This window comes from Bombina bombina, chromosome 8 (genome assembly GCF_027579735.1).
Source record: "Bombina bombina isolate aBomBom1 chromosome 8, aBomBom1.pri, whole genome shotgun sequence".
Classification (NCBI taxonomy): domain Eukaryota; kingdom Metazoa; phylum Chordata; class Amphibia; order Anura; family Bombinatoridae; genus Bombina; species Bombina bombina.
Window position 1 is genome coordinate 195875217 of NC_069506.1, and position 16441 is coordinate 195891657.

The window sequence follows — 16441 nt, forward strand, 5'->3', positions numbered from 1 at the left end:
CATACTCATAGGAGTATAAGTGCTGATAAAGTTCTGTTGAGTTGTGGTAATGTGTTTTGATTTATTCACATTGGTGGCCGTGCCTTCCAATAACTCCACTCTTATGTTATGGACCACTCTACTGTCATAACCCCTCTTTGCCAGCTTCTCCTCCATCTCATCCAGTTGTTTTTACATCGTGGGTACATCACTGTTGTTGCGGATGACCCTAGTGAGTTGTGATTTAATAAGCCCTGTTTTTTGGTGCCTAGGGTGAAAGCTATTAGCTTCCAATAAAGAATTACGGTCAGTTTCCTTAGTATATAAAGAAGTACCAAATATACACTGTTCATCATTTAATACCTTAATTATATTAAGGTCCAAAAAATGTACCTCCATATCACTGTACTCAAGTTTAAATCTGATGGGACAGTCCATGGAGTTCAAACCTGACACCCATTGCTCCAACTCAATCGCATCCCCTCTCCACACCAGGAACACGTCATCAATGTAACGTACATAGTACCTGATGTGGGGATGGGCATGAGGTTTCATGGCCTGCTGTTCATACCATGCCATGTACAAATTTGCATATGAGGGTGCCATGTTTGAACCCATGGCTGTCCCAGAGATCTGTAAGTAGTAGTCACGTTCAAACCTGAAGTAGTTCTTGTCTAAACATAACATAATTAGTTCACACAAAAATTCCACAGGTGGCCCTTCATAAAGAGTATTGCCAGTCACCATGGATCTGACAGCCCTCACTCCCCCCTCATGAGGGATGGAAGTGTATAGACTGTCAACATCCATGGTGACCAGCAAATCATCTACATTTAGATCAGTGTAACTCCTAAGAGTTTGTATCAAACTTGCTGAATCCTGTAGATATGCAGGGATGCCTTTAACTACAGGTTGTAGATGGAAATCAATGAACATAGATAGCCTGGATAATAGAGAATCCCTGGCAGACACAATCGGTCTGCCAGGGGGATTTTCTAGAGTCTTGTGCACTTTTGGCAACAAGTATAGCACTGGAATCTTAGGATGGTCATACAGGATTATACTAACTACAGGGCAGAAGCTCTATGTCAGCTTTCGGACACAGGGGTATACTTGAAACTTAAAGGTAATCAAACAGCCACTTATAAAAGAATTATAGACCAACAGATACGTATGGGTCTGGAATCAGGGATACTCTCTGAACAGGAAACTGATTTTTTAATTACTGACCATCCTAAGATTCCAGTGCTATACTTGTTGCCAAAAGTGCACAAGACTCTAGAAAATCCCCCTGGCAGACCGATTGTGTCTGCCAGGGATTCTCTATTATCCAGTCTATCTATGTTCATTGATTTCCATCTACAACCTGTAGTTAAAGGCATCCCTGCATATCTACAGGATTCAGCAAGTTTGATACAAACTCTTAGGAGTTACACTGATCTAAATGTAGATGATTTGCTGGTCACCATGGATGTTGACAGTCTATACACTTCCATCCCTCATGAGGGGGGAGTGAGGGCTGTCAGATCCATGGTGACTGGCAATCCTCTTTATGAAGGGCCACCTGTGGAATTTTTGTGTGAACTAATTATGTTATGTTTAGACAAGAACTACTTCAGGTTTGAACGTGACTACTACTTACAAATCTCTGGGACAGCCATGGGTTCAAACATGGCACCCTCATATGCAAATTTGTACATGGCATGGTATGAACAGCAGACCATGAAACCTCATGCCCATCCCCACATCAGGTACTATGTACGTTACATTGATGACGTGTTCCTGGTGTGGAGAGGGGATGCGATTGAGTTGGAGCAATGGGTGTCAGGTTTGAACTCCATTGACTGTCCCATCAGATTTAAACTTGAGTACAGTGATATGGAGATACATTTTTTGGACCTTAATATAATTAAGGTATTAAATGATGAACAGTGTATATTTGGTACTTCTTTATATACTAAGGAAACTGGCCGTAATTCTTTATTGGAAGCTAATAGCTTTCACCCTAGGCACCAAAAAACAGGGCTTATTAATTCACAACTCACTAGGGTCATCCGCAACAACAGTGATGTACCCACGATGTTAAAACAACTGGATGAGATGGAGGAGAAGCTGGCAAAGAGGGGTTATGACAGTAGAGTGGTCCATAACATAAGAGTGGAGTTATTGGAAGGCACGGCCACCAATGTGAATAAATCAAAACACATTACCACAACTCAACAGAACTTTATCAGCACTTATACTCCTATGAGTATGAAATTGACCAGATCTGTACGTCAACACTGGTCAATCCTGGAAACGGATACGATGCTCCCTTTCTATGGCACCAGGCCACCACGTATGGTGCATAGACGGGCTGATAATTTACGTGATCTGTTAGGGAAGACTGATCCAGTCAGCTGTTACCAGAAAGACACATGGCTGAAGCCCTCAAGTAAAGGCTGTTACACTTGTGGGGGCTGTACGACCTGCAATGGCATGATAAGAGGGAAGACCTTTCAACATCCACATACGAATAAACGTTACACTATTCGTCATCGACTGACCTGTACCAGTACACATGTCATTTACATGTTGATTTGCCCATGTTCCCTGGTGTACATTGGGAAAACTGTCACGAGCTTCAGAGATAGGATGGCAAACCATCGATGTGCCATCCGCGAAGCCTTAAAATCGGGTGTTTCAGATCAACCTGTAGCACGCCATTTCGCACAACACAGACATAGTGTCTCAAGTATGAAAACGATGGTCATAGACCATATTCCACCATTACCAAGAGGTGGCAATAGAGCAAATCGATTGCTCCAGAGAGAAACCAAATGTATTCATATGCTGGACACGGTCATACCAAAGGGATTGAACACTAATCTGGACTTTGGACCATTCTACACTAAATAACCCATAAACTGAACATGGACATATACTTTGATCTACCATCCCAATATGTAGGAATATATTCCAGGAATCCACATGAATCTTCATTCTAGTGGGTACACACTGGTTTCTATCTATTCCAATCAGGCATGAAGGAGATGGTTTCTTATGTGTCAAAGGAATATACAAAAATGGAGTCAAGTGTACATATCAAAGATAATGTTTTATTAGGGAATATAGTGTTAACTATGTCAGTCAGGGATTGCAAACTATTAGCAAAGGTGATATTTGCTAAACAGTTACATTGTTTTTAATTTTGTCTATATTTAATGTGTCCCTTTATTTTTGGGCTGTTATGTGTGGGGATAGTATCGATCGCGGTTAAACCACTCGTGGATCTTTTATTGAAAGGCACTGTTGTGCTTCATATGAAGTTTATCTTCATCCTCAAGTTGTCATATCGTTCGATGCCTATCTGAACTCATACGCCTTATATTGGGACTAACACAGTTTGTTGGTGTTTATGTTTTTTCTTCCTGGCTGTAGGTTCCCATGACAACCGCCTGCTGATTAGCCTATACGATAGGGCTATAGTCACGCAGTTGCATGATGACAACAGTGGGAGCGGCTAAGAAAGACACACCGTAGTGTGTTTACAAGCGGTTGCCATGGAGACACATGGCCAATTGGAAACGAATGACGTCTCACGCTCACGCCAACGTCTGAGCGCGATGACGTCAGGGGGGAGATGGAGGATCTGCAGGAGCGGGAAGATGTGAATATGAATGGGTATATAAGGTTGTATTTAAATGTATGTTGTTAGCGATTTTCTACTTTTGAAACATGTTTGTCCTATATTGGTGATGTTAGCAGAACATTTGACAAAGATGTCATAACGACATCGAAACGTTATGGATGTAATTGTAAGTGAGTGCCTTCTTGCAAACGAGGAATATATATATACACACATATATATATATATATATATATATATATATATATATATATATATATATATATATATCCATATAGGTAGATGGCAGATTAGAATTCCTGTGTTATTTAATTTTACCATATCAAGCACTTATTGTGATTTCATTTACATCAGGATTGAAGAAGAGGTCAGTGTGCCACTGTTAATATAATTTCAGTGTTTATATTATAGATGTGTAGATATAAATGTAGTACCACTGTTTGATTTGGTATGCAGCACTACCACTGTCTGATTTGTTATGCAGCACTACCACTGTCCGATTTGCTATGCTGCACTACCACAGTTTTATTTGCTATGCAGCACTCCAACTGTTTGATTTGCTATGTAGCACTACCACTGTTTCATTTGAATTTAGCCACCAATTAGCAAGCGCTACCCAGGCGCTAAACCAAAAATGGGCTCGCTCCTAAGCCTACATTCCTGCTGTTAGAATACAGATACCAAGAGAACGAGGAAAATTTGTAATAGGAGTTAATTAGACATTTGCTTAAAATGTCATTGTCTAGCTGAATCATGATATGGGATGGTATGTAATTCAAGGGGGGGGTAGGGCGGCAAAATGTATCCTCGCCTGTGTGGTCAAAAATCCTAGCACCGGCCCTGGGCAGACAGAGTGAATTATTCTGATGACACCTACCAAAAAAAGGTACAAATCACAATCGTGAATCAATTGTGTAGAGTGCTGATATGTACTCTTTCAGTCAGTTTTCTTTCTTTAACTAACTACCCAAAGTAATTCATTTGTATACAGCACCTATTTTCCTAATATGGGTAGATTACAAGGGAAGTGCTCATTTAATGTGCACCCGTAAAGGGGCAAATTTGCCCATCTATGGGCGCACTTTAAATAACTAGTCATTATAAGTGGCTGGTTAATGCTAAACCACAAAATGCAATAACTTAAAAAGCCCTTTAAAGATACAGAAATGTCAAAATTGTAATGTGCATGGGTGTATTTCAATTTTATATTGAAGATTTTTTTTTCAATATACGGCTGTTAGCAAAAATGCTTCTAGTAAAAGTTATTACTGTTTTTCAGGGGCATATGCTCTGAGTTCTTGTGTTCTAGTATTCAAACACAGAGACCTGGCTGTGGGGTGTCTGGTTTTTCCATGCACATTTAAAGGGACAGTCTACACCATAAGTGTTATTGTTTAAAAATATAGATAAAGCCTTTACTATTAATTCCCCAGCTTTGCACAACCAATATTGTTATATTAATACACTTTATATAACATTTAAACCTCTAAATTTCTATCTGTTTCTAAGCCCCTACAGACCTTTTATCACATGCTTTTTATGAGCTTTTCACAATAGGAGACTGCTAGTTCTTGTGGGCCGTATAGATAATATTGTGCTCATGCCCGTGGAGTTGTGCAGGACACAGCACTAGTCGGCTAAAATGTAAGTCAATAGATAATAAATAAATAGCCATGTGACAAGGGGGCTGTCAGAAGAGGTTTAGATACAAGGTAATCACAGAGGTAAAATTATGCAAAACTGGGGAACGGGTAATAAAGGGATTGTCTATGTTTTTAAACAATAAACATTTTGGAATAGGTTGTCCCTTTAGATTTTGTCTTTCTATCTCTTTAGGCACGTTTATTTCACATTTCACCAATTCGGTACAGATTTCTGAAAAAAAATAATTCTGTGTCGTCCTTTTCCCATATTTTTCCTTACTCAGCATATAAAGAATAACTTAAAGTGATTGTAAAGTTGAATGACTTAAAGAACATTATTTAAAAATACTCTTAAAAACATGGCACTTTAAGTCATTAAACTTTACAATTACGCTTCTTTTTTAAAATAATTACCTTTTTGTTACGGTAAACTTACCGCAGATCCTCCGCCCGCATCTGCTTCAGTATTTAGCATATAGATGACGATCCAGCTTCCTCCAATCATGTATTCCTCACAAGCTGGATGCCAAAAGGGGCACACAACAATTGGAGAAAGCCTTATTCGTCATCACTCTTCTCAATACTGAAGACGCTCTGCGGGTGGAGGATTAGTGGTAACTTTACCGTAAAAAAAAAAGGTAAGTATTTTAAAAACAGAAGTGTAAGTCATTAAACGTTAATGACTTATAGTGCCCATGTTTTTAAGAGTATTTTTTTAATACTGGGCTTTAAATCATCTTTAAATCATAATTCAACTTTACTATCACTTTAATAAGACACTTAATATAATGCTAATTTAGCTGCTACATTCATTTCCTGAATGAAAGGTTAAAATAACTTGTTCTTATTAATGTTTACTTTGATACCTGATATTATTTTATCATGAAGGTGTGCAAGGAAGACAAACCATTTATTAACACTAAAATATATCATAAATATTACTAGGAACAGTCTAAAGTCCCTCCTTAAAATGCCTCTCCCTTTCTAAGTCTCTGAAGTCCTTCCCCCCACATGTCATTCCTTCAACTCTGAGTCCATTTAACAAGAAATTGGCAGATAAACAGGTACATATTATATGCTGGGAATGGAACTTTCTGACAACAGATGAGCTGTAAAGTGAATCAACTGTGAAGCAAAAAGGATCAAAAGCAGAAAATATTTAGCAAGGAACAAAATGCAGTGGAATGACAAGTAATTCAGAAAGATTACTCACAAGTGACAACTTGCTCTGAGTAATGTGCCATTAGTATTATGCACGGAGTACTAAATAATTATACTTTGATCAGAAATGCCAGACGAGATGTTTTGCTGATAAACTTCTAACAGGTAACTACAAAGTTTACTTTATTTTGATTACGGTGTGCTATATAACCACTTTTATATAACAAAAATATGATGTATTCAGTTTATGGATAATTTAAATACATTTTGACACTTTTAGTGACTGAGCATTTTTATAAGCGAATTGCTGGTTTGCATAAGTGTAAAACTCTCAGGGTAATTCTATTGCAGGGGGTTAAACGCTTAGATAAATTACTTGTGAGCTGAATGTTTTACAGGTCTTAAGCAGGGTATTGCCAATTATATAGGGGTCCATAACAATCCTGTGAAAAACGATTGCTTTAACAAAATTAGACCATGACATTTTTTTAAATTTCAATGTATCTTTAACCCCTTTGCTGCTAAGCCTTTTTCACAGTCCAGTGCTTAGCCAATTTTGAGCTTTTTTTGCTGCTTAAATTTAAACACTATTATAAGTTATATTTCAGTGAGTATCCCATAAAAAATTAAACTTTCACATGAAGATAGAATGCAATTTAAGAAGACTTTTCAGTTTATTTACCTCATTCTCTTGACAGCCTTTGTTGAAAAGTATACCTAGGTACACTCAGTAGCAGTAATGCTCTTCTAAGAGCTTAAAGGGACAGTAAAGTCATAATTAGACATTCATGATTTAGAAAGAGCATACAATTTTAAGCAACTTTCCAATTTACTTCTATTATTTAATTTGCTTCCTTCTCTTGTTATCCTTTGCTAAAAATTGTATCTCGGACAACTCAGGAGCAGCAAAGAACCTAGGTTCTAGCTGCTATTTGGTGGCTGCATATATATACCGATTGTCATTGGCTGACCCATGTGTCCAGTTAGAAACCAGTAGTGCATTGCTGCTCCTTCAACAAATGATACAAAGAGAATGAAGGCAATTTGATAATAGAAGTAAACTGGAAAGTTGCTTCTAATTGTATGTTCTACCTAAATCATGAAAGAAAATTTGTGGGTTTCATGTCCCTTTAATGGTAATTGGGCTGACTTTACATGCATAATCTCTATGCAAATAGGGGCCAATCACAATCTGTTTGAAAAATTATCCAATGGTTTATTATAGAAAATCACCAATAATTCTTTAGTTTTTTTGTTGTTGTTGTAGATAACTCAATTGATACATTTTTCTAAATGATTGTGATGTTCAATCCCATATATGCAATCAATAATAAAATGCTCTACCACATTAGATCATTTTCATTGTGTACCTTTATGTCCCGTTAAAGGGACATGAAACCCAAAAGTTTTCTTTCTCAATTTAAGAACATAAAATTTCAAACAACTTTTCAGTTTACTTCTATTATTATATTTGCTTCAATCTCTTTGTATCATTTGTTAAAAGAGCAGCATTACACTACTGGTTTCTAACTGAACACATGAGTGACCCAATGATAATCGGTATAAATATGCAGCCACCGATCAGCAGCTAGAACCTAGGTTCTTTGCTGCTCCTGAGCTTTCCTAGATAAACATTTCAGCAAAGGATAACAAGAGAAGGAAGCTTTGTATGCTCTGTCTAAATCATGAAAGAAAACATTAGTGTTTCATGTCCTTTTAAATAAAGGTATCTACGGGAGAAGATTACACCTAAAATAAGAGATTTTTTTGTGGTGAGGCTAAAAGTTTTGTGGTGAGGCTAAAAAGCTTGCGTTACAGCCTATACCGACACGATCTGTTTCGCAATCTTAGAGCAGTAGTTATTAGTTTTACGCTACATAACTGTTACATAAAACTCATAACTAAACTGTCACAAAGTACACTCAACACCCATAAACTACCTATTAACCCCTAAACTGAGGCCCTCCCGCATCGCAAATACTATATTAAAGTTATTAACCCCTAATCTGCTGCTCCCGACATCGCAGCCACTAATAAAATATATTAACCGCTATACCGCCGCTCCCCAACATCGCCTCCACTATACTAAAGTTATTAACCCCTATTCCCTCGCACCCCAACATTGCCCACACTATAATAAATCTATTTACCCCTATTCAGCCGCTCCACGACACCGCCGCCACTATAATAAACCTATTAACCCCTAAACCTCTGGCTTCCCACATCGTTACCACTAAATAAACCTATTAACCCATAAACCTCCAGCCCCCCACATCGCAACAACCTAAATTAAACTATTAACCCCTAAACCTAACCCTAAGGTAACCCTAACCGTAACCCTAAAGACCCCCTAACATTAACATAACTAAAATAGAGCTAAATTAAAGTTACAATTATTAACTAAATAATACCTATTTAAAACTAAATACTTAGCTGTAAAATAAAACCTAAGCTAGCTACAATTTAACTAATAGTTGTATTGTAGCTAGCTTAGGTTTTATTTTTATTTCACAGGTAAGTTTGTACTTATTTTAACTAGGTAGACTAGTTAGTAAATAGTTATTTACTAAGCTTTACGGAGCTTTTCATTCCGCGATCGCAGGTGTTAGTTTTTTTTCTATCCCGCTCTCCCCATTGATGTCTATGGGGAAAGCGTGCACGAGCACTCGAAAACAGAGCTTGTATTTTGTGCGGTATGGAGCTTAAAACCACCATATCACACTCACAAGCTGGCTGTTTCAAAACTTGTAATGGCTGCACTATAGAGGGTGAAATAACGCAACTTTTGTTGCGTTCGTTAAATTCCCTATAGCGCGCATAACTTGTAATCTACCTGTTAGTTAACTACAATTGCAATTGTAAGAAACTGACAGCGGTATTCAAAACCACCAATTAAAAAACAAACTATTTTCTAGCAGATTATTACATTAGTGGTGGATTTTCTATTTCAGTAGGGTTGTCTTCTTGAAAACCAGGTTTTGCTTGTTTCAAGAAGCATTTCTTTGGAATGTACTTAATGTCTACATGCTCAGTCCACGTGTCAATGAGCATTTTATTAGGTAATAAAAAGGACAAATATAGCTCAAATCAAATTTTACACACTATAAAGAGACATTAAAGTGCTGTGTACAATAAAGTTTGAATTATTACTACTTGCCATGCCACTGTTTCTCCTGTAGTTACTGCAGTCCTCATCAAAGCTGCCATCTTGTAGTTTAGGTATTATTTATTGCGCCCTGTAACATTCACAGATTGTGACCTTGCCCTTTGTATAAGAGCTGTATAATGCACACATTTAGCATGCATGATAAAGAGTGGGAGCTTTATGTCTTTTCATTTTTTTTCCACACAGAAAGGTATCAGGAATAATACAGAGTAATGCAGCAACTGCAAAAATGTAAATCTACTGCTCCTTAGCAAGCAGGTTAACCAAAAGTACATAATACATCTGTCAAAAAGCATGCGTTCTCTGTGAATGTGCACTGCTTCTGTCACAGGATGTGAGAATACCTAAGCTCCAAAATGGCGGCACACAAAGATGCTAAGCTTCATTAACCAGCACCTGAAAAGTGTTGAGATAGAAGAATGGCTTTGAAGAGAGCTGAAATAATAGAAAAAGCAATAGCATGGCAAGTAGGTAATCATGCTATTGTAGTTGTGTCCAGTAGTTTCATGCCCCTTAACATATTACAAACATAATGCTTCATTAACAGATATGCTATTGTAGTTGTGCCCAGCAGTTTAATATCCCATTATATATTGATAACGTAATTCTTCATTAATAGACCTTCTGTGAATATCTGGCATCTGTCTTCATATGGAACCCGGAGCACAAATCGTGCTCCATTTCCATCTGCACACAAATGCTTGCAGCTCAGGAAGATTGCTGCAGCTTCCATAATACGTTATGCGGTATAATGAGCTTTGTAACGCATGATGTATTTATACGTCATAATGGATCAAGAGGTTAAGTGAAAAAAACTTACATTCATATACTCTAGGTATCCATCATTAATACTGAAGCAATCAGTAATCATGCTATTGTAGTTGTGTCCAGTAGTTTCATGCCCCTTAACATATTACAAACATAATGCTTCATTAACAGATATGCTATTGTAGTTGTGCCCAGCAGTTTAATATCCCATTATATATTGATAACGTAATTCTTCATTAATAGACCTTCTGTGAATATCTGGCATCTGTCTTCATATGGAACCCGGAGCACAAATCGTGCTCCATTTCCATCTGCACACAAATGCTTGCAGCTCAGGAAGATTGCTGCAGCTTCCATAATACGTTATGCGGTATAATGAGCTTTGTAACGCATGATGTATTTATACGTCATAATGGATCAAGAGGTTAAGTGAAAAAAACTTACATTCATATACTCTAGGTATCCATCATTAATACTGAAGCAATCAGTAGTCATGTTTTACTTTTATTTGGGCCATGTGTCTCTTTGCTTCCTTTGAAAGTCCGTGAAAATACTTATGATTATGACCTCCTCTTAAAAAGCATTTGTAAAGTTTGTTTCCTTTAGTCTTTGAATGTGTTTATCTAGATTTTTTCTATTATTTAAGTATAAGCAGCTTTACTAGCGCAAACAACAACTTTTCTAATGGGTTAGAAAGGCTTAGAAACAGTTTTTCCAAGGGTTCAATATTAAAACCATACAGTGCAGTATTTTAGAAGGCTGTCCAGTAAAATCTTCACAAAAATACTGGACACTTAAAGGGACAGTCTACACTATTATTACTCTTTCACCAGTTTTGCATAACCAACACTGTTATAATAATATACTTTTTTACCTCTGTGACTACCTTGTAGCTAAACCTCTGCAGACTGCCCCCTTATCTCAGTTTTTTGACAGACTTGCATTTTAACCAGTCAATGGTGACTCATAAATAACTCCACGAGAGTAAGCAGATTGTTATCTATATGAAACACATAAACTAGCACTGTCTAAGTTAAGAAGCGGCCTTCAACGGTTTAGAAATCAGTTTGAGCCTACCTAGGTTTAAAGAATACCAAGAGAACAATGCAAATTTGATGATAAAAGTAAATTGGAAAGTTGTTTAACATTGCATGCTCTATTTGAAACATGAAAGTTTAATTTTGAGTCAACTGTCCCTTTAATTGTCCAGTTTTTTTTTTTTTTAAATGTTAGTTAAATTTAAAAGGCCTCCTATGCTTCAACGCATAACAAATATGCAGTAAAAAGAAGTGAGGGAAGGGCAGTTAAGACAAAGATTTAAAATAATTTATTTATATATAACTGCCAGCCAAGGGGTAAAATAACTGCTCAGTTGTGAAATAGATGTGGGTAAGATTGGCAGCTAAGGTAGAGCTATGGTGGGGGCTTGACCCTACATACTATCATGCCCAATCACCAACAGATTGTCCAGTATTTTGGCACAAGACTACTGGCAACCCTCCTTAGAACAGGAAGCATAAATAAATAGATCATCCAAGATTTATTACTAAGTTTTTGCATAGATAGGGAGATAGATTTGGAATTTTACACTCATAAAATATTCTTAAATGTATTTAGTTTCTATAACAATATCATGTATTTTGGCTGAGCAGAATATGTTTAATAACTACCAAGTCACATTGCTCAAAGTCTACCTGCCTTTCTTGTATTGTGTATACTGCAAGTATAACTCCCCAGGGGCTGAACCTTTAATTCTATAGTGTCTCCATGATTAGCACGGATAGGCACAGAAATACCTGAGTTATCTTTTTTACAACTGACTTTAGAGATATAAGTAGGTCTGTATAAACACAATTATTTTTGTTCCCAGCCAGAAGAATTCAAAACACATTCTACTACAGTCAATTCTGAGTATAGAAAAACATGTTTCAGATTATATAATTGTTGTATTTTTTTCTTTTGCATTTCTTAAGGAAACGAAACTGCTCCACACAATGTTAAAATGCTTGATTAAAGTCACTGTTTCTCTATCAGTGATTGTTTTTGCTATGATATCCTACATAGTGTTCGTCATAATTAAACCTAACACAGCACCCTTTGTTAGTGATGCACTTCGAACCACCAACAAAAACCGAACAGGTATGTGGACTATAAATCCTATGGGACGTTTGGGAAACTTAATGGGGGAATATGCAACACTTTTTGCTCTTGCAAAGCTTAATGGCCACAATGCTTATGTTTTACCACAAATGCACAGTGAGCTGTCTCAAATATTTAAAGTTTCACTGCCTGTGATTAGCTCTCAAATGTATTATAGTGTTCTGTGGACAGAGTATGAACTTCATGACTGGATGTCTCCAGAATATTACAAGATTGATGAGGAATTTGTTCGGTTTACTGGTTACCCTTGTTCATGGACTTTCTATCACCACATAAGGGAAGAGATTATTAAAGAGTTTACTTTCCATGACTATATTAAGGAGCAGAGCAATGCCTATCTTGCCAACATACGGGGAAATCGAGCAAATGTCACTTTTGTTGGAGTGCATGTCCGCAGAGGAGACTATATTGAAATTATGCATGATCTATGGAAAGGAGTGATAGGCGACAGGCATTACTTGCAGAAAGCCATGGACTACTTCAGAGTCAAATATGAAAATCCCTTGTTTGTTATTACTAGTAATGGAATGGATTGGTGCAAGGAAAATATTGACAATTCAAAGGGAGATGTCCACTTTGCTGGAGATGGGCAAGAAGATTCACCTGGACAAGACTTTGCTCTTCTGGTACACTGTAACCACACAATCATGACCATAGGAACCTTTGGAATCTGGGCTGGATATCTAGCGGGAGGTGAGACTGTCTACCTTACAAATTTTACGTTACCAGAGTCTGAGTTCCTAAAGATTTTCAAATATGAAGCAGCTTATCTTCCTCAGTGGATTGGGATACCTGCTGATCTTTCTCCACTTTTGAACTACCCTTAAAGGACCATTAAATACATTATAACTGCATAATAAAATAGTACACAATAAAAAATACAATGCAATGGCACTTTCTCAGAATTTTAAATGAGCAATATATTTTTTTCTAACAGTTTCAACGTTTCCTTTATTTGCCACCCCTCCATCTGGCAGCCATCAGCCAATAACTGACTTTGATACATATACACTTGGAACTCTTGCACATGTTTAAAAGGAGCTGGTGGCTCAGAAAGAGTGCATATAAAAAGATTGTGGACAATTAGAAAATGGAAGTAAGTTGTAAAGTTTCTTAAAACTACATGCTCTTTTAGAATCATGAAAGTTTAATTTTGAATTTAGTAACCCTTTAATAAATTACATAAGTTAGCTGGAATAAAATATTGATTAGCCGATATTAAAATACTATTTGAAAACAAACATGACAACCAAACTGTATTGCCCACTTGCAGAGCAACATCCATTTGGTAGGCTGTATCATTAAATTATTTGCATTTTACTGTTAAATTGTATGATACATAAAGGCACAGAATTTAATTATCCTTCATCATTCCCTATCTACTATAGAAAATGTACGAATGGGTAGTGATTTGGCAGTAATTAAATTATTAAAAAAATAAATCTAAAAAAAAATAAAAAATTAGTTACTGCTTACTTATAGGGTTGTCACTTTTTTTGGAAGAAAATACCAGCCGTGCTCATTAGCATAACTGATTATACAACAAATCACAGACTAAACCTGCTAGGACTAATTTTAAATTACCATTTCTTTATAATTAGATTCCAATACACGTAGAAGAATCTTGACTATGATAACATCTTTCTTTCTATATTTAATCTTTATTTTCAACTTTGACTTAGACCTTAAAAATACCGTCTGTGTCAGTAAAATATTGGCTGGGTGGCAACCATTTTATTTACCAAACATAATTATGTATCTGAGACACACGTAAAGGAATGGTATACTCACAAATGAATCCCTCAAATTGTTAAATTAAAGAAAATGACATTACAATGTACACTTATTTTTTCATAAAATGCCAATAAAAGTTGTGCTTGTTCCACTCCCTCAAGGGGGGCTGGGGTTTCTTGATCATATATAAATTTGGTGAGTTTGGACCCTGCAACATTCTCTATAGTAAGTGATGACTTAGATGAGAGCACAAGCCTCTTTACATCTGTTCTGGTCACAGCAAAGTAGAAGAGGATTATTATAGATACCATCCATTTTTTCATGAGGTGTATCTCTGAAATGCAATTCATGTGGAAAACATTCAAATGGTGCTAAGTGGTTGGTAAATTATTCTATCACATTCCTTTAAAAGACTAGTAACTTTTTTTTTCTTTGTTGCATCTTATTTTTATGGTTTAAAGTGATATGAAACCCACATTTTTTCTTTTGTGATTCAGATAGGGCGTGCAATTTTAAACTATTTTCTAATTTACTTCTATAATCAATTTTTCTTCATTTTCTTAGTATCTTTTTTTAAAAAAAACAGTGATGTTTGCATAGGAGCCGGCCATATTCTGGCAACAGTTTTGCAGGAATGTTAGATGACAGCACTATTTCCTGCAATGTAGTGCTCCAGATGCCTACCTAGATATCTCTTCAACAGAATATTATGGGAACAAAGCAAATTTGATAATAGAAGTCAATTGGAATCTTTTTTAAAAATGGTCTGCTCTGTCTGAATCACAAAAGAAAATGTTTGGGTTTCATATCCCTTTATGTTTGTGGTACTTGTCCTTGCTAGCCAATGAGCATTTGATGGTTGAGGATAATTTGTGAGTGTTCTTTAGTCTTTGCTGCCCTTTGCTTTTGACCAATAATTTGCCATACTAGATTTTTTTTTCTTTGTGCATTAAATGCAAGAACTTTATCATATAAACTTTTAGCTACTTTTATTTAGCATTGTTTTTTTTTTTGTGTTTCTTTTTTATATTTGCAAAAAAGGAATACAAGTTCATATCTTCCATGTAAGTGTTGTGTTTCAAAAGCTCAAATGAAATTAATTATAACAAAATACTGAGAATAAGCTTGAACGTTTTACAAGACTTTACATTTTAATAAAGCATTGGCAACTATACTGTGTCTTTTTTTCCTTAATAATATTATTGTATTCATTTTATGGTTCCAACACCAGTAGGGTAGATTCCAGAGCCGCATAACATGCTGTTTTGGGTGAATAGTCCCTTTTAGGGAGCTCTGTCTTGCCACCTGTGCACTTTTTCCCTATAAATAAATGTTCACTTTGTGAATCCAGGGACTGCCTGGCCACACCCTCATTAAAGGGACACGAAACCCAAACATTTTCTTTCATGATTTAGGTAGAACATACAATTTTTAACAACTCTCCAGTTTACTTCTATTATTAAATTTGCTTCATTCTCTTTATATCATTTGTTGATAGAGCAGCAATGCACTACTGGTTTCTAACTGAACACATGGGAGAACCAATGACAATTGGTATTTATATGCAGCCACCAATCAGCAGCTGGTGCAATCTTGTGAGCTGCTGGTGCAATGCTGAATACTGAGAGCATATTGCTCTCCGCATTCAGCGAGGTCTTGCGGACCTGATCCGCATTGTCGGATCAGGTCTGCAAGACCTTTATTAAATAGAGGCCATAGTATAAATATAGGAAGGCATCATGAAATAGAGGAGACCACTTACGGATCTCATATGAAAAACCTCTTTTTTATTTTTAATGTTATGTTTTAAACAACGCATAGAATATAGTTTTTAGACCCATCTCATAAGCTAAGAGAGTGAACAATATCAACTGATATTTGGGAACTAAGGATAAGTCAATGCAGAGAATAAATGGTAAATACGTTAAATGATATTGTACTGTAAGAATTACTGATGAAGAATATAATGAAGGTGCGGTATAGACAAGATAAACCACATAGTTAACCCTCCTAAGCTAGGAGGTTTATTATATGGGAAGGGGGGAGGTGGTTATCTAAGTATGATAAACAGCAACTATCACAGAAAACATGTCACTCCAGAAAAACAAGGTAAGCTATTTCATCATAACTCGGGGCAAACAAATTTTTATAAAACAAAGTGACGTATCCATTTGGAAAGTCTCAAGAGCACATAGGTTACTA

At 36.4% G+C, this 16441-nt stretch overlaps 1 protein-coding gene across 2 annotated transcripts; it reads left to right on the top strand.

Moving 5' to 3' along the window:
* Window positions 1–6273: 6273 nt before the first annotated feature.
* Window positions 6274–15411, top strand: LOC128638703 (galactoside alpha-(1,2)-fucosyltransferase 2-like). 2 transcript variants are annotated; one of them, XM_053690825.1, is made up of 3 exons: window positions 6274–6576; window positions 12319–13198; window positions 13443–15411. In XM_053690825.1, the coding sequence occupies exons 2-3, from the start codon at window positions 12340–12342 to the stop codon at window positions 13538–13540; spliced, it is 957 nt and encodes a 318-aa protein (XP_053546800.1). In that variant the 5' UTR covers window positions 6274–6576; window positions 12319–12339; the 3' UTR covers window positions 13541–15411. The 2 variants fall into 2 exon arrangements, with proteins under 2 accessions (XP_053546800.1, XP_053546799.1); XM_053690824.1 differs by having other exon boundaries at window positions 6277–6576; window positions 12319–15411.
* Window positions 15412–16441: the final 1030 nt, after the last annotated feature.

What these genes read in the sequence shown, in the direction of transcription:
- LOC128638703 (XM_053690824.1), top strand. Translation starts at nt 12,340, where the DNA reads ATGTTAAAATGCTTGATTAAAGTCACTGTTTCTCTATCAGTGATTGTT.